The sequence below is a fragment of the Rhododendron vialii genome, chromosome 7a, assembly GCF_030253575.1.
Source record: "Rhododendron vialii isolate Sample 1 chromosome 7a, ASM3025357v1".
Classification (NCBI taxonomy): Eukaryota; Viridiplantae; Streptophyta; class Magnoliopsida; order Ericales; family Ericaceae; genus Rhododendron; species Rhododendron vialii.
Window position 1 is genome coordinate 37585391 of NC_080563.1, and position 18214 is coordinate 37603604.

At 39.9% G+C, this 18214-nt stretch overlaps 2 protein-coding genes and 1 long non-coding RNA gene across 3 annotated transcripts; 1 reads left to right on the forward strand and 2 right to left on the reverse strand.

Annotated features, from left to right (window-relative positions):
* LOC131331999 (receptor protein-tyrosine kinase CEPR1-like) lies at positions 1-4696 on the forward strand. Its single transcript, XM_058366011.1, has 3 exons — positions 1-1027; positions 1360-3419; positions 4032-4696. Exons 1-3 carry the CDS (start codon positions 597-599, stop codon positions 4412-4414), a joined length of 2874 nt encoding a protein of 957 aa, XP_058221994.1. The 5' UTR covers positions 1-596; the 3' UTR covers positions 4415-4696.
* Positions 4697-8984: 4288 nt separating this feature from the next.
* LOC131332001 (uncharacterized) lies at positions 8985-12316 on the reverse strand. Its single transcript, XR_009201571.1, has 2 exons — positions 12161-12316; positions 8985-9543 (listed from the first exon to the last, which is right to left on the reverse strand). It is a non-coding gene; the product is annotated as an uncharacterized LOC131332001 (long non-coding RNA).
* Positions 12317-14155: 1839 nt separating this feature from the next.
* LOC131332000 (uncharacterized) lies at positions 14156-16809 on the reverse strand. The gene is made up of 2 exons (XM_058366012.1): positions 15417-16809; positions 14156-15033 (listed from the first exon to the last, which is right to left on the reverse strand). The coding sequence occupies exons 1-2, from the start codon at positions 16419-16421 to the stop codon at positions 14281-14283; spliced, it is 1758 nt and encodes a 585-aa protein (XP_058221995.1). The 5' UTR covers positions 16422-16809; the 3' UTR covers positions 14156-14280.
* Positions 16810-18214: the final 1405 nt, after the last annotated feature.

Sequence of the window (18214 nt, forward strand, 5' to 3'; positions counted from 1 at the left end):
AAGACTTTCATTCTCATACCTGAACCAGAAAAAGGCAGGAGCGAATGATGGAATTCGGTAACTAAGATCCGAAAGCTAAACAAATGGAGTAGTGCAGTACGGGCCGTCGGCAATGTCATGCACACAACATAAATTACTGTAATACACGGTGCAATGCTACGCAAAACAGAACTTTCGTATAAAGGAAAGATGCATCCGAAAAGGATACGACTCCATACTGTTGTAGTACACGAAAAATTAAGGAAAGAAAGAAAATGCAGCGATTAGTATCGGATGCAGACTAATGCAGTTTTATTTCACACTCTCAGTATAAAGTACTGGAAACGTACATGTATCGATGTTATTCTCTAGTCTCTACTCCTAGTTTTGGTGGAGTATCAACATAAAGCTTCTTTATGCAAAGAAAATGTTCTCTCTGTACGATACTGCACGAACCAACTTTCTTTGTCATCATCACTTACTACTGCTACTACTGCACCCATTGATCCCCCCAGTCATGGCGCTCATATAAACTTCCTCCCTCCCTCATCTCCTCCTCTGCAACAACCTCTCTCTCTCTCTCTCTCTCTCTCTCTCTCTCTCTCTCTCTCTCACAAATGGCTTTTCAATTCAGTTTCATTCTTGCTTTGTCACTTCTTTCTCTATTCAACCCTTTTCAAGCAGCTGCAACAGCCAACCAGTCTCAATTCTTTACTCTCATGAGAAACTCTCTCAAAGGAAACCTCTTGTCTTATTGGAACAACACCAGTACTGGATTCACACCCTTTTGCAGCTACACCGGTATCGGCTGCAACGAGAATGGGGACGTGGTGAGCATCGACCTCTCCGCTCAGTCCCTTTCTGGCCACTTCCCTGACGACGTGTGCTCCTACCTCCCTCGGCTCCGTATTCTCCGCCTCGGCCACAACAACCTCCATGGCAATTTCCCAAGCAGTATCACCAACTGCTCTCTCTTAGAACAACTCAATATGAGCTCCACATACCTGACAGGAAAGCTGCCGGATTTTTCCCCATTGACCTCGCTCAGGTTACTTGAATCTCCAACAACTTTTTTGTTCATTCTAAACTGTAGTCATTTTTGTGGCGCTCAAATTTCTTCCCAACATTCTTATGTATGCAAGTGTCCTAGTTAGTTTTTTTTGGATAACATGGAAATCTTGTCATCTTACAAAATTTCCACATGATCCAATGACCAAAAATTCGCCACAGCAACGGTGTAGATAGATATAGATATAGAGGATTTTGAGGGGATTTCTGGGGCGCTAATATTTATGATTTCAAAGTCTTGAAAGTTGTAAAATCTGTTTGTGTAGTGATCTGACAGTTTGCCAAATACTTTTCGCCATTGCCCTCTCTCAGGTTACTTGACCTCTCCTACAACCATTTCGCCGGTGATTTCCCTCTCTCTGTCACCAACCTAACAAATCTTGAGGTTCTAAACTTCAATGAAAACGGAGGTTTCAACTTATGGGAATTGCCGGAGAATATTTCAGGACTGAAAAAACTCAATACCATGGTCTTGACAACGTGCATGGTACGCGGGTTTATCCCAAGATCACTAGGAAACATGACATCGCTGAGTGATCTGGAATTGAGTGGGAATTTCCTAGTGGGTCGGATTCCCATAGAGCTTGGGTTGCTAAAGAACTTGAAGCAACTCGAGCTTTACTACAACCAACAACTTGAGGGGGAAATACCTGAGGAGCTTGGAAATCTCACAGAGCTCATAGACCTGGACATGTCTGTGAACAAGTTAAGTGGAAAAATCCCGGAATCTATATGGCGACTTCCAAAGCTTCAAGTGTTGCAGCTTTACAACAATACCCTCATTGGAGAAATCCCTGAGGCCATTGAAAGCTCAACGACTCTAACAACGTTGTCGCTCTACGACAACTTCTTGACTGGAGACGTTCCTAAAGGCCTCGGGCGATCATCACCCTTGGTTCTTTTGGAATTGTCCGAAAATCGACTTTCTGGAGAGCTCCCAGCGGAGGCATGCAATGGAGGTAAATTGCTTTACTTTCTTGTCTTGGGAAATAGTTTTTCTGGGAGACTACCGGAAAATTATGCAAGGTGCGAGTCTCTGATACGGTTTCGAGTTAGTTATAACCGTTTGGAGGGAACCATACCAGAAGGGCTTCTTGCTCTTCCCCATGTCTCAATCCTTGATATTGGTTACAACCGTTTGAATGGATCCATTCCCAAGTCAATTGGAAATGCCAAGAACTTATCGGAACTTTTCATACAGAGTAATGGGATTTCAGGTGTCCTGCCTCCAGAAATCTCTCAAGCTGTCAATCTAGTCAAGATTGATCTCAGCAACAATCTCTTGTCTGGTCCCATACCTTCTGAAATCGGCAACCTAAGAAAGCTAAATTCATTGATGTTGCAAGGTAACAAGTTCAATTCATCCATCACAGATTCTCTTTCTTCACTAAAATCTCTAAATGTCCTTGATCTCTCCAACAATCACTTGATGGGGAGTATTCCAGAGAGTCTGTGTGAATTGCTACCAAACTCGATGAACTTTTCCGACAATCTACTTTCTGGTCCAATTCCTCTTCCATTTATAAAGGGCGGATTAGTAGAAAGTTTTTCAGGTAACCCAGGTCTCTGTGTGTCAGTCTACCTTAGTTCATCACATATAAACTTCCCCATGTGTTCACGGTCTTCTAACCGAAAGAAAATAAATGTTATCTGGGTAATCACGATATCAATGGCGATTATGAGTGTTGGAATTCTTTTGTATATAAAGAGACGGGTGTGTAAAGAAAATTCCATGATGGAACGCGATGAGACTTCCTCGTCCTCATTTTTCTCATATGATGTGAAAAGCTTCCATCTAATAAGCTTTGATCAACGTGAAATCGCTGAAGCCATGATTGATAAGAACATAGTGGGGCAGGGAGGATCTGGGACGGTATACAAGATTCAGTTAAGCAATGGGGAAGTTGTCGCTGTGAAGAAACTGTGGAGTCGAAGTACAAAGGACTTTGCTTCAGAGGATCATTTGGATTTGGACAAGGAGTTGAAAACTGAGGTTGAGACTCTGGGAAGCATAAGGCACAAGAACATTGTCAAGTTGTACTCCTACTTCTCGCGTTTGGATTGCAGCTTGTTGATTTATGAGTACATGCCTAACGGGAACCTTTGGGATGCACTTCACAATGGAAAAATCCTTTTGCATTGGCCCACCCGCCATCAGATTGCGCTGGGGGTTGCTCAGGGTTTGGCCTACCTCCACCATGATCTGAAGCTACCTATCATTCATAGAGACATCAAGTCGACCAATATTTTGTTGGATATCACTTACAAACCAAAGGTCGCGGATTTTGGCATAGCCAAAGTGTTGCAAGCAAGAGGAGGGAAAGATTCCACCACTACTGTCATTGCAGGGACTTATGGATACATGGCTCCAGGTTCTTTTCTGGTCCAACTCTGTTCCGATTTGATTAAATGTCTATTTACATATACCATATGCAAAGATGGACACATCTTGTTATTTGTTAATTGCCTTTATGGTTAAGTTGTTTCACGATCCTTTGCGCACATATCATGTGTTACACTGGTATGTTATTCATTGTTGTGCCTTTTAGGTCCCAGCTATCTCTTGAGAGTTGAGAGGAATATAAAATCTTTATTTTGATTGTTTTTTCTCTCTACCGACTACCGTAGCCATAGACACACTATGGAACCACTATATCTTGTGTGGGTTGATTATTTTGTCTTTCGATTCGTCTGGTTTCCTTCACAGCAGTTGTACAATATTTGATTAGCGACACAGTTTCTTTTAGCAATTGCACCTAACATTCCAATGAGTGTTTTTTGTTTTGTTTCATTAGCTAGTATTTTTTGCTAAAAAGGTGTTCCAAAGAGTTCTGCTTAATATATTGTAAAATGGCATCCATCACGAAAACAAAACACATACATACACTTTTGATCTGCTTTTAATCTTCATCTGTTTCATTGTCCAAACAGTTATTCATATTTCTATGCGTTCATCAACTCCATTTTTGTTAACTATGTGACAGAATACGCATACACTTCAAAGGCTACGACCAAGTGTGACGTCTACAGTTTTGGAGTCGTATTGATGGAACTAGTAACTGGAAGGAAGCCAGTGGAGGCAGAGTTTGGAGAGGACAAGAACATTATATATTGGGTTTCAACCAAAGTGGAGACCAAAGAAGGACCTATTGAAGTTTTAGACAAACAACTATCCGGGGCGTTCAAAGACGAGATGATTAAGGTGCTCAAGATTGCCATCCGTTGCACGTATAAATTACCCAGCCATCGCCCAACGATAAGTGAGGTAGTTCAGTTGCTCATTGAGGCGGATCCGTACGGATGCGATATTTGCAAGTCTTCAAATAAGACTAGAGAATCAGCAGATGTTACCAAGACACAGAGTTGAACTGATATATGATTACACAGGAGATGTTGAGGGGTTTAACGTGTCCTATAGCATTTGTCGAATAGTAGTATTAGCACTTAAACTATAGAGACAATGAACTACTGACCTTGTTTGTTTTTTCTATGAAAAAGTAGTATGCTAGATTTATACTCTCTTTTCTGCAGTCATATGTTTCTGCTTTTCTCCTTGGCATATTGTAAAAAGATTTTTGAGGAACTGCTTAATGTGAACGCATAGCATCTGATATATTTAATATCTACGGGAAATAGGCCTTTTTGTTCCGAGCAGTGTTCTAAAAATAGGAATTAATGCTGGCGGGCTTATCCGACTAATTACTATTCACCGATTACTAATTGCTATGGGCCGATTACTTGGCCTCGAAGCTCGAAGATTGCCGACTGCCCGACTAGCGCCTAGCAACTTTTAGAATTCTGCCTTTTTTCCCTATGAGACTTCTTTTTGGCATCAAAGGTGGGTACCTGATTCTGAAATTTAAAGTTTTGAGCGTGATTTGTTTTTGGAGGGCCATATTTAGCTTAGCATCCATTCGATAAAGATTGGTCAGCATTTTTGTATCTATGTAGCCTATAGGGACAACGGAGAAAGCATAACCCTTTTTTCCTCCTTTATCTTTGTTCCTTTTTCTCCTTTCCATGTGTGATTTGTTTAGGTTGAAAAGGATTTGCAACAGGTATAAAAAGACATCGAGCTTGTTTCACCACAGATATTGTGACATGAACCTCTACTTGCTGTTAGATAATATAATTAGTTCGGTATAGAATGGGTGATTACTTAATATGACATTGGGACCTCTTCATCTAGTAGCTTAAATAACCGGGTTGGATTCAACCCATTCTGTCAAATATCCTAAATGAACCAATTTATACTCCACGATGATAGATCTTATAAAAATGTTGCACGATAATAGATACTAACAGAAGCTAATCTTGACTTCAAAAGCAGCTGCACGTGAGGGAATGTTGTGTTATATAAGTAGCATATTGGTTGAATATGGAACTTAATATAATGTTGGGATTCTCCAACTAATGAGTTCTTGGCATGGATCCAAAGTTTCTTTACTTGCTTACTCAGCTACTGTTTGTTTATTTAAAGGTCAGCTAAGAAAGACATTTGATTCCTCCATTACTATTTGAAGCCATGCATTCCTAAAATGGTTCTGAAACTGCTATAATTGTTAGGTCATCAACTTGTAAGTATTGTAAATTATGTTCAGAATCATTTTCAAGAATAGGCACACAAAAGATCATCATATGCATGTGTTTGGACCAGTGTATGAAACCCACACGTGTGTAAGTTTCACCTTTTGGAGTGGTAGAAGGGGTCCACTTGAAAGAATAAGATTCATTTTTATTTTTATTTTTTGAGGAAAAAGAATAAGATTCATTGAGACAAGTATTTCTTTTGATATGGGTGGAGAGTCCATAAGCAAAAAGTAATTCAATAAGTTTTCAAAGAAGGAATAGTTATCCAACCCAAAAAAGATAGACCACCCAATAAAGTTTAGATAATGGAAGTGCACTTCAAGCCATATGCCCCTCAAAATGTGCAGTGTAACCCATACAAGAACCAATCTTTCAAGATGTCTTTCATTGTTTTCACTAATGTTTCAGTGGAAAACGAAAAGAATCTAATGACAACTTTGAGTGAATGACATTGTGGGGGTGGTAATTCACTCGGTGTAGGAAGGGTCAGATCCTCTTTGTGTGCCCACTCCTTTTCCGAGCAATCCTACAAAACGGGGAATCGGTTAGCGTTGCCCGGCAGGATTCATCTGGGAGGGCACTCTGATGCCTAATAGACACTAGGAGAGGGAAAAATTTTCAATGCTAAGCGGGTACCACGTGGTGCCCGTTCGCGCATCCGAGCCGTCTATTTCTTTTTTGAACGGCTTAGATTTGGAGGAGAGAGAAAGTGTTGAGATGAGAGGAGAGAGAGGGTTTCAATCCGACCTGTCCAAAAGTGTATCAGATGGCTCGGATGCGCCGAGTGGGTACCACGTGGGATATACCCACTCGGCACTGAAAAATCTCTCTAGAAGAGAAGGTAAAGGAAAGCACAGTAAATCTCAGATCTTAGATCTCATCCGGGAGGGCACTCTGGTGTTTGAGTCCATTTGGCTGCTGAGTCATTCTCACGAGCCAGTGGGGTCTCTCGGCTCGATCACTGGGCTCACTACACGGGCCTCAGTAATCGTCCTGAGGGTGCAGCCCATTTGCGTTCGGCCCAAACAAGCCCCAGTGAGATGAGCTACCCATGGTGTTAGGCCCACTCACTGTATAGTCGGACTTGGCCCACTACAGACATTGAGGGTGTTTATAGTAGCTAACGCTGGCATAGCCAAGATTTTGTGTCTATGGGGGCGTTTTGGATACAAAACCTCCCTCAAAATCCGTAATAAACAATGAACTGGACAGATAATAAAGATGACTATTTACTGAAAATGAAAATAAGAACGAAGCTAGCATATTTATTAACCAAGTTAGTAATGTAAGTATTCACAATAGACCACGTCGAACTTTTATATTTTCAAAGTTTTTTGATGGTTTCATTATCGACATATATACTCCCTCTATGTATGCAATCGCTCATCCGTTGATCACCAATTTGATTTCTCCCCCCCGCGCCCCCCCCCCCCCCCCCCAAAAAAAAAAAACTCGATATTCCGGTGGCAGCTGAGACTTATGTTAAAAGCTGATTACTCAAAAACAGAAGCTAAAGAGCTCTTAAAAAAATCATTAGTTTAAGCAAATACTCCCATAATACCACTTTACCAGCAACTATCAGTTTGGGTTCACAAAACCAACATAACAGCTCTTTTAGTACTGCTTGAAAATGACAATTAAAGAACTAAATTACCAACAATGGGCTGAGCATCGAAATGGTGAAGCAAATTGAGTTTAGCACATAGTAATAATTACAGGCAACGTATAGAGGTCTGAAATCTGATTAAATGTCGACAACATGATTGCAAGTTCCACAAGTGTGTTGCACAGTTCTATATCGAAGTGGTACACCCACGTTTTAGTGTGCTTGAACCCATCTAGGCAATTCCACAAACACTTTGTGTGCGTTATTCCAAAAGCTGAAATGTGCTCTATAAAGTCAAATACAGTGAACATTGCGATTAAAAACTGTGAACGATGCAGTGAAATTTTACAGAGCTCGTGAAAAAATTTCCTTCAAACCACGGCGTTTGGGCAGCACCAACGGTGGAGCAATTGATAGTTTTTGGCGACGACCCAAACTGCAAATCATGGAGTTTGATCCTTGTGTCAGGCCGGAAAAATTTAAAAAAATTCATATTCCCCCGTGTGGACAAGAGGGTAACTTCACCTACCAACTCATTCAGGCAATTGAGAGAGAGGTAGAGTGAACTCTTTAAACATACACACACACAATACCCAAACTCCCCATGTGGGAGCTAGCCCAACGGACGCAGACCCAAGAGCAGCCTCGCCGCGGTGACTAAGGAGAGGTAGAGTGAACTCTTTAAACACACACACAATACCCAAACTCTCCATGTGGGAGCCAGCCCAACGGACGCAAACCCAAGAGCAGCCTCGCCGCGGACACCACCACAACAGGTAGGCACGACTTAGTTTTTTTTAGGGAGGGCAAGAAGATAACTTCATCTACCAACTCACATAGGCAATTGCTGATTAGAGAGAGATAGAGTGAACCCTTTAAACACACACAATACCCAAACTCCTGATGTGGGAGTCAGAAAGGAATTTGTTGAGATGCACTCCCGATGTGGGAGTTAGAAAGGAATTTGTTGAGATGCGTATAAATTGGTCCGGACACCTAACTGTAAAATAGTGCAAATAACTATTTCCCCTCCTTTCCTCCCGGCCTTTCTAATTTGAGAACATTATTTGACTGTTTGTTTGTCCATGGATTTAGACGGACTTGATTTATTTATACGTTTGTTAAAAAAAATTCAAAATTATATTAATTTTTTCGAATTCGTGTCAACGATAGAAATAAAAACATGACACTCCACAATTAAAGACAACGAAATTAACAAGAAATTGCCTATGGAAAGTTGTTAATTTCATGTGGGAAATCATGAAATTAGTGGACTCGCACATTTCGCTGGACCATATTTTCAGTAAATCTAGTCGAACTCTTTTCGGTTAGGTTTCAGGAGCGGAACCAGAATTATTATCAGATGATGCATAGGGTCAAGTATCTAAGCAATTTTCGGAGAAATCACAACTGTTGTCAGTAATTAGAGCTTCAAGCTCTTTCTCAAGACCTGCAGTGCTTGTTTTGAAAGCAGTAGCCGTCATCCCAAGATCAATGGACATGAATGGGTGAGTATACTGGATAAGGGCTTTGTGACAAGTCTCTTCCTACAGTGTCTCGACATGGTCGTGTAAATGGATATCAAGCAGCAGGTTTGCCTTCAAATTCCCAAAGGTAATCCAGACATGAAGCATGATGGCTGCCTCATTGATAACAGAAAAAGTGTTCACATCAAAATACGAAGTAGAAAGATGGTAGTTCCAAGAACAGACAATTAGCACCCAATAAAATGAGGCAAGAATAAGACAAAAACGCAAAGGTAAATCAGAATGCCTGGTACCTAGCAACATGGACATGCTCAAACGAACAAAGACATAGCAAACTACCTTGAATAAAAATTGTGAATAAGCTTCCTAACTTCGGGGACTAACTCTAAGAAATTAGGAACCACTGCCTAGTGCAGTTGGTGACCTACCACTCCCTTCCTTCAGGAGATGGAGGTTCGAGCCCCTCCGTGGGTGGTTTGGGGACAGGGCTATGGATAGTCCCTGCACCCCCCATGTGCTAACCTAACACACCCTACTAACTATACCGCGAAGGAAAAAAAAAATCTAAGAAATTCCGGAAGTTGAAATTGTCTATGAATTATTTCTCCCAAATAAATGAAACTAATCAGGAACATAACTCCAAACCACTATATTTCATAGGAACTATTCAATAGTAATAGACATGGTATAGATGCCTTCAGCTCTGTTCTGTCAAAACTTGCAAGCCCACAAAGCCCACCATATGTTGCAATGTCTTGGGAGTGCAATCACTTATGAGTATCTGTTCCCTAATTCTTGACCTGTCTCCATGAACTGCAAGTATGCCAAAGACATTAAAATGTCACAAATCCAAACCAAAAGACAAGTTCAATTAAATGGCAACAGTAAATGATCAATCAATCAGTAGCATCAGGGACCATGTTCCATGACATATAACTAAGAAATGATTTACTACTACTTATTACAATGAGGACTAAACAAGAAGATAAGGACCATAGACTCAGATGACAGATTTGGTAAACCAAGAGCAGTTTGGGACTCGGGTAAATTTAAACCAGCACGTTCTTGGAACTTCGGGCTACTTCAAACTGAAGTTGAGCCATGCTACATGATAGACAATCACAGGCGTGCTTTATTTCGAGAGGCAAGCACCAAGCCAAGCTTAAAATCATAGCTGAGTAATTGACACGGATAAGCAAATTTGTATGGTTGTTTCTGCCGAGAAGTGACTTCTCTTCATTGTTGGTCCTATAAGAGTGCCACTTACAATTTCCATCTGTGCGTCACTTAAGACTCTCTGAACAACATTTCCCCCCCATCGTACTCCTCCAAGAGGTCTGGTGGTTCTAACAGAAAGGACATCCAAAAGCAACTATATATCAGTCTCTAAGACTTAACAGCATGCGTACATGACTACATTTCAAATTCAAAACTGAAGCATGCCCATAGTGTCTACAGACGATTTAAACGATTCCAGTATCTCAGACCATAATCCACTTTAACCTCCAGTGTCATTTAACTCTCTTACAAGCTACAAGTAACAAATAATGATAAAGCTATAAAGGTTGTGCTATAAATTGCAATAATGACCATTCGGATTGTTTATGCAATTTACAACTTTAGGCAAGGGGATAGAAAAACAGTTTATCAATGGCTATAACGCAAGGACCTTGTATTGTTAAGCAAGCCGATGGTTATTCTCTGTCTAGCATGCTTGGTTTTTGTGGCTATAACTTGCTTATGGACAGAAAGATGCATTTTAAAAGGCTTCTTGCATAAAGTTGTAAATTGCAATACTTGCTAATAATGACCATTCGGTTTTCACTTTATAGTTTTGGATAGTTCATGACCGTTCGGCCACAACCGGTCCCATAAAATGTTCACACCATTCACAATCCCATAATACCCTACAGGAGACGACAAAACAAGAAAAAGCCCAAAAAAGTCCTAATATCCATTTCCATAGTTGTCAAATTCTGAATCGAATCGAGAATCGAAAAGGCCTGGTGGCGAATCGTGAATCGTTCCGATTCGGTCAAAATTTTTAAAATGTATAAAAAATGTAGATTTCAAGTTTGAATCAACAAAAGTATTGTCTCCAAAGATAAATAGATGATCACAAGGTCCTAAATAAGCCAGACACTTGCTTTTATTGCAAAAATGTGGGTCTGAAATTTGAGTTGGGAGTGAGAGTGAATATAATATCATAACATTTGGGAGTGGAGAATATAATAGGCCCCATATAATAAGTTGGGAGTGGGAGTGAATATAATATCATATATTTGGGAGTGGAGAATATAGTAGTTGTAGTGGGGAATCTAATAGCATATAGTGGAGAATATAATAGTCTAAATGGTGGGAAGGGGACAATATAAGCCTCATTACCTGTTTACTCTGCCTGTTCGATGGCAAACAAATTCGGTGGAAGAGATTATCGGTGGCTAAGCTCTTCCTAATCGACAGCCAACAGTTCGACGGTCGAAGGTATCTTTTATTCTGTTAGAGATGCTGCGTGAAGCTCTGTTCTTCCGGAACCCACAAGTATGTAAAACCCAAATTTTTTTGGATTACGACTGTGGAGAACCAAATTGATCCTCTTAAAATCTTCCTTAAAGGGTTTCGACCCTTCGTATGGCAGAAAAAACTATTACAAAACCTGAAATTCAACTTTAATTTCATTTTCGGTGGCAAAAATTCAACCCCACCTGCCAGGCTCAAAAACAAACTGAATCGTATGATTCTAACGATTCACCGATTCTCAAATCGATTCGTCAATTCTATCTATGATTCTCCCCCATTTCCGATTCTTTGAATCGGTTCGAATCGATGAAACCCCGAATCAAATCGTACGATTTGAATCGCGAATCGTACGATTTTGACAACTATGTCCATTTCCCATTCTAAAATTTCATTTGACAGAAATAACAGAAGTCATGTGTATTTCAATCACATAAAAGAATTCAGAGTCCAAATCTACGAAGAAACTACTTTTTCAACATATGGTGGCAGAATTAGCAGGAAAATAAACAGTCCAACAAAAAACTAAGATGACAAACACAAAGAAGGAAAACGATCGAAAGAGATTCAAAGAGAAAAAGAGACCTATGGACTTTGTACTAATGCTCAACTCCGCCCAGTGATCTAAAAGGCGGCCTAGGCAGCGGGTTGCCGCCACGATTTTTCCTAAGCGGTTTGTTTAGGCGCTCGGCGGGCCTAGGCAAGCGCCTATGGTCTGGACTCTTAAAAAAAAAAGACTTAATGGCAAGGCAGCCTAGCCGTTAGGCGGGTTGCCGCCTGCCTTGCGCCTAGCGCCTTTTAGAACACTGACTCCGCCGACTTCAGCAAAGAAGTTCTTGAGAAGTAACTCTCGTCGGGCACCTACAAATGACGAAGCTAAACGATGTCCATTTGGTTAAAGATGCTAACTTACATCGCAAAACCTCCCGAACCTCAAAGTCCTCCGATTCCTTCAAAACACACACACACACGTGGACAGCGCTGTTTCATGGTAAAAGGGAAAAGAGCTTTTTACCACTAGGTACAGAATATAAAAAGTATTTCCCACCAGGTCACCTCCAATTAATGAAACACCCCTCCAATTAATGAAACACCAAAACTCTAAACCCTGAAAGTGTCTAAACTCTATGGTACTCTATGAAAGTGTCCAAACTCTAATACCCCCTATGAAAATGTCTAAACCCTAGGGTACCCTATGAAAGTGCCTAAATCACTAAAACCCTATAGTAGAAAAGTGCACCCTAAAACCCCTATGAACATGCCTAAACCTAAACCCTAGGGTTCTATGACAGCGCCTAAACTTAAACCCTAGGGTACCCTAAAATCCTATGGTATCCTAAAACCCTAAAGTACCCTAAGGTTCTAAGGTATCCTAAAACCCTAGGGTGGCACTTCTATTAATGGTAAATGTATTTTGTAAAAAGTGAACCTAGTGGTAATTAAGTATTCTATCTTACCTTAATGGAAAATACTTTTTATTTTCTATACCTAGTGGTAATAATCTCAAAGGAAGAAGATCCCTCGTCCAAACGTGCCTAGGATCAGGCGCAGTAAGCATTGATCAGCAGTACTCGTAATATAACAGAGTAAAAGCACTAAACCAATCCAGTGAAAGATTGGGTATAACTCAGGTAGCCCGAAAAAGGGAAGTACTCGTATAAGCTTTTCATCTTCGTTGCCGAGCAACGGCAATGAAAAAAATTGGGATCAATGTTTGGAGGGTGGAGCCGACCAGTATTTTGGTTTTTGACAGCACGAAGAGATATACGATGACTTTGCTGAACAATTGATCGTGTTTCACGGAAAAGGGAAATACTCCCTATAAGCTTTCCATCTTCGTTGCCGAGCAACCGCAATGAAAAAATGGGATAAATGTTTGGAGGGTGGAGCCGGCCAGTATTTTGGTTGTTGGAATCACGAAGAGATATACAATGACTTAGCCGAACAACTGATCGTGTTTCTTGATAGGACATGGGGTGACTCTACATGGAGAGAGATTTCATACGAGCCTGATTTCTAGCACGCGAAGGAAAATAGTTTAGGCCTTCCATCATCATTGCCGAGCAGTAGCAACGATCACACATGCAGGTTTGGAAAAAGGGCAAAAAAAGAGAGGAAAAAATGGTCTTTTTGATGGCCATAAAACTTTCGATGTTACTTTCTTTTATTTCATAAAAAAAGAAGAAGAAGAAGAAAAAGAGCTACCGTACCATTGATTCAGAAGCACCTCTCATACCCACAAGGTACAAGTTTTCATAAAAAATTGCACGACTTCGTTGAATTTCCAGGTTTCTCAACATCTTCAGCTCCTTTTTTCCCAATTCTAATGTTCTTCAACCTCTCCTGCCAATCCTGCTTTGTCTTCAACGGAGGTGGTTTCCTCGTATAAACAAATTGGGACTGACTAAATAAAAAAAAACATAATCAATCAATTCAGAAGCGAGAAAGAAATGAAAACAAACCTGGTTCAACCACAACTGAAGCTCAATGGAAGCCCGTCTCAGTGATTTACCGGCAGAATTGAATGTTTGAAATTCAGGGTTGAAGCTTCAGCGTCTATTTCAGTATTCAGTGATACCACACGTAGAAAACAAAGGCATATGTATACACGCCAATGGTGGTTGCATTCAATGCAGACACCAAAGAATAGACAACCCAAAGTCTCCCATCTCCGGACACGCGTCCAATAGTATTGCATTTAAAGAAACAACCGAAAGGCAGGACACAAAAGTCTTCAGTTATTCCAAAGTATAGAGTACCCCAATGGTAGAAGCCAAAATACACAAACGACGGAAGAGAAAAAGGGACACAGAGGGAAAAAACATAAAAGTCTGGGAAGGCATTTTCGGCATCACAGTAAAAGGAGTGAATTGACTACCCAAAAAAGAATCTCAACAACACCTATCAATGAGCCAAGAAAAGTATTGACCAGAAGTGGATCTTGCTGCATAGTCTTATTAACAATGCAGCTTCAATCAGGAGCAATTACAACAATACATGCAGATACAATTCCATACAAAGAAAAACAAAATACTAGTGTTCACTCTCAACTTCATAGTCATCACTCTCAACAAAATCGTCATCAGAATCAGAGAAGTTACCCATGCCACTAACCTTTACCTGATGGAATTGATTTAAGACATCTTTTGCATCGAAAACCAGAGCATCTTTTGCAGCTTTAATAACATCCCTTTTCTGGATATTAATACAACTCTCCTTTCTATTCTCTTTACCTCTAATGACTTTGGCTGCCCTTCTCTTAGCTTCCCTACAATGTAACTGATCAATATATTTCTCATGTAAGGCCTTGTTTTTAACTGGCTTCAGAACTGGTGGGCTAGCAAGAGTTGCACCATACGACCCACTGAATTGTGACATGTGCTTTGCATGATGGGCTGAAGAAGATCTATCGTGGCATTTCTTAAGGTATCCAGAATCTTTTTGTTCACCTACCGGTGTGGAATGTGTTAAACCCTTCTGAAGAGCTTGAATAGATGGATTCATAGTGGACTCCAAAACAGAGAATAAATCGGCTTCATAATTTTGGTCGACATTATAATGCTTCTGCAGTAATTGTCTCACAGTCTTTTGAGCAAGACGACGACTCTGTTTACGACGACTTGGCTTTTTAGTAATTGGCTCTTCAGGTTTAAGCAATGTACTTGTTGGGAGTGAGAAGGAGGGCGAATTTGTTTTTCTTGACCTCAATCGGGTTCGAGGTTGAGGTGGTGTCGAGTGGTCAGAATGGAGTTTGTTAAAGCAATCCTTTGCAGACTTTCCAGGCACCTGCAACAGTTTAACCATCAATGACATTAGCTCAAAATCAGTCATCTTGGCATAAGATAATTAAAGGTGACAAAGTTGAGACAAACAACATTTAAATGTTGCAAGGGCAGCCATATTTGCAGCTTACACAGTTATATTACACCACACAACAAAACCTACATCATCAACTACTTTTATTGTTTCCATAGAATATTTACTTGCTTCCACCAAAATCTAAACTAATGAACAAGACTTGCAGACACATCCATGCACACCTTCACTTGCTCAAGATGTATAACAATTAACACCTACTGCTTTTACTGCTAACTCAACAAACATTTACAACATGATCACGAAGAAACAAAGTTATGGTATACCAACAGAACTGAAGATTAATTCAATACCAGCTTAGCAACTTTCTTCCAGAATAGGGGTGTTGGCTTTGCAGAAAAATAAGCTCGCTGTAGCGCCATTTCTTGGTCTTCAGTCCACCCTTTATCGACTCCATGCCCTTCCTCAAATTGATTTCTCTTCCTCTTAACCCCAATTTCTTTCACTCCTCTATCAAGATCTCCCTCCTTCTTCCCTTCTCCTCCTACAAGCTCCAAAGAAGCTCTATAACTACACATTGCCCTTTTTTCCAATTTGCTCCCAAGCTCTTCACACGAATTGCCACCCACTTTAGCTCTTCCTAAATCTACAGAACCACCTTCATTAACAATTCCAGTAAAAGCACTCCGAGCAACCCCATTACCCTTACCCTTTTTAACCGCAGAACTACGCTTTGTTCTCTTTTCCAATTTATCCCCAAAATGCTTACTTGCATTAATACCCACTTTAGCATTTTCTACAACTGGTAACCCCTCTTCGGTGATTTTCTCCACACATTCAATTTCCTTACTTTCATTGATGCCACGACTCGAATGACGTGTGACCCTCTTTTCAATTTTAGCCCCAATTCCTTTACATGGATGGAAACCCAGTTTAGCACTTCCTACAACTGGTAACTCCTCTTCCGTGAATTTCTCCACACTTTCAATTTGCTTACTTTCATTGATGCCCCGACCCGAACGACGAGTGACCCTCTTTTCACTTCTAGCCACAGTTTCTGTACTTTCATTGATGCCCACTTCATCCTTGCCAACATTTAACAAACCCTTCCGATTCTCATCAAATTCATCAGCAGTAGTGCCTTTATTACCAGAAAACCTCGGAGATCGTCTCAGACAAACAGATATGTTAGACCCAGATTTCAGTTCTGGGTAACGCTTGTGGGTTTTCTCCGGTTGAGGGTCTGGGGTCTTGGGGTATTCTGGTGGTGGAAGCTGCTTTGTAAGAAGCCTTGGAGATCTACGGAGAGTGACGGTGCTTTCGCGTTGATTTTTGATTGTGGAGTTTCTGTGGGGCATTTTCACAAACACTTGATTCGTTTCGTTCAGCTCGTTTGGATGGAGCGACTTCGAGAGAAAAGAAACGAAACTGAGGAAGAGAGCTCTCTCTCGCACGTTTGACTGGACAAGAAGGTGAGAAACGGTGGGAGAGGGGATGAGAGCAGAACCCTTTCCAACCCCTCTTTCGTTTCTCACCAATATTGGCGAGATTCCGTGAGAAAGAGAGATGTTTCCGATCTTACCCCCGTACGCGAGAGAGAGAAAGAGAGAGAGAGAGACCTGATGTTGAGATTCGTGGATCTAGGGCTTCGAAACCAGGGTTCCGTTTGCCGTCCCACAGGGGTAGGAGAGGGAGACTGAGGAGGCCGAGTCCCTGTTAGCGATTGGAAAGGGTTGGAAACAACAGCCCCATGAAACGTCGGCGTTTGGGGCCAAGTAAAATAAGCTGTTTACCTTTAAGCGTTTGGACGACAGAAATCTTCGGTAGGAATATGAATGTGATTACTAAGAGAATTAGAAGTTGAATAAACAAATGTGAATAATCAAAACATACCATATTAGATTTTGATTATTCATTTAAAATTTGATTATCCATTTAGAAATTACTAAAGTTAGCAATGTCAAATTTCACATTGGTTATTTTTTGCCTATAATCAAAACCAATGGCCTCCATTTTTGCCTATAATCAAAACCAATGGCCCTCCAAACTTTTTCTCTTCATTTTACGCATATTTTTTGAAAAAAGCGGTTTTTGAAAAAAAAAAAGTTTATGTTAGAAACAGTTTTTCAAAAAACACATTCTGTTTACTTAAAAACTGTAAATACAATTTTGAGAAATTTTGAAAGAATTATATTTACACAAATAGTTTTGAAATTTTAAAACTATAAATACAGTTTTTTAAAAACAGATTTTGTGTAAAAAAACAGTTTTCTATAAAAGAGTTTTAAAATTTCAAAAACAGATTTTTGAAAACACACTTTATTTACTTAAAGTTTTTAAAAAATTTGAAAAATTTGTTTTTGTAAAAAAAAAGTTTCTAAAAAAAACAGAAAAAAAAATTTGAAAGTTGTATAGTTTTTTAAAATTATTTTTTGAAAACATTGTTGAGAGAGAGAGAGAGAGAGAGAGAGAGAGAGAGAGAGAGAGAGAGAGAGAGAGAGAGAGGGTTTTTGTGTAATGTTGGTGTACTTGATTGAGAAATAAAATTTGGTTATTGACAAAATATTGCTAGCTTTGATTATTGAAGAGCCAAAATTTGATGAGTTATTAAGAGGTTACTAGGTTTGATTATTCCAATGTGAGCATTTTTTTGATCCAACATTGCTAATTTTAACAATTTTTTGTTTTGCTTATTCCACTGTGGATGCTCTAAGGGTGGGAATAGGAATATGATTACTAGGATTTCTAGGAATACAATACCTGAAGTAATTTCATTTCAGTGTTTAGATTAATTCAGTAATCCTATGCAGAAATCAAATATTTTGAAAATTTATCAAAGTCAATATTTTCTTTTTTTGGAGGGATTAGATTTGCACTCAATTTGGTAATGTGATTCTTGGTCAGATGCGTCATTAGGAATCACAATAATATTCTTGTCTCTCCCAAATATGGGAATCAAGAGATTGTGGCATCACATGTTTATTCATGTTCCCTCCAAAATGTCGGATTCAAGGAAATATAGTATCACATTCTCATTTCTCCTCAAGATTTTCTGTCATCCAAACTGAGCCTTATCTTTTATCGTACCGTAAAGGATGGCTTTTTGGGTTCGCTTTGGGGTACCATACAAATAATCCTAGTCGTTCAAAAT

Excerpts from the sequence above, each read along its gene's own strand:
- LOC131331999 (XM_058366011.1), top strand. The coding sequence starts at position 597 with ATGGCTTTTCAATTCAGTTTCATTCTTGCTTTGTCACTTCTTTCTCTA. Across the intron at positions 1,028-1,359 it reads TCCCCATTGACCTCGCTCAG|GTTACTTGACCTCTCCTACA; the intron begins GTTACTTGAATC and ends GCCCTCTCTCAG. Across the intron at positions 3,420-4,031 it reads TTATGGATACATGGCTCCAG|AATACGCATACACTTCAAAG; the intron begins GTTCTTTTCTGG and ends ACTATGTGACAG.
- LOC131332000 (XM_058366012.1), bottom strand. The coding sequence starts at position 16,421 with ATGCCCCACAGAAACTCCACAATCAAAAATCAACGCGAAAGCACCGTC. Across the intron at positions 15,034-15,416 it reads GGAAGAAAGTTGCTAAGCTG|GTGCCTGGAAAGTCTGCAAA; the intron begins GTATTGAATTAA and ends AAACTGTTGCAG.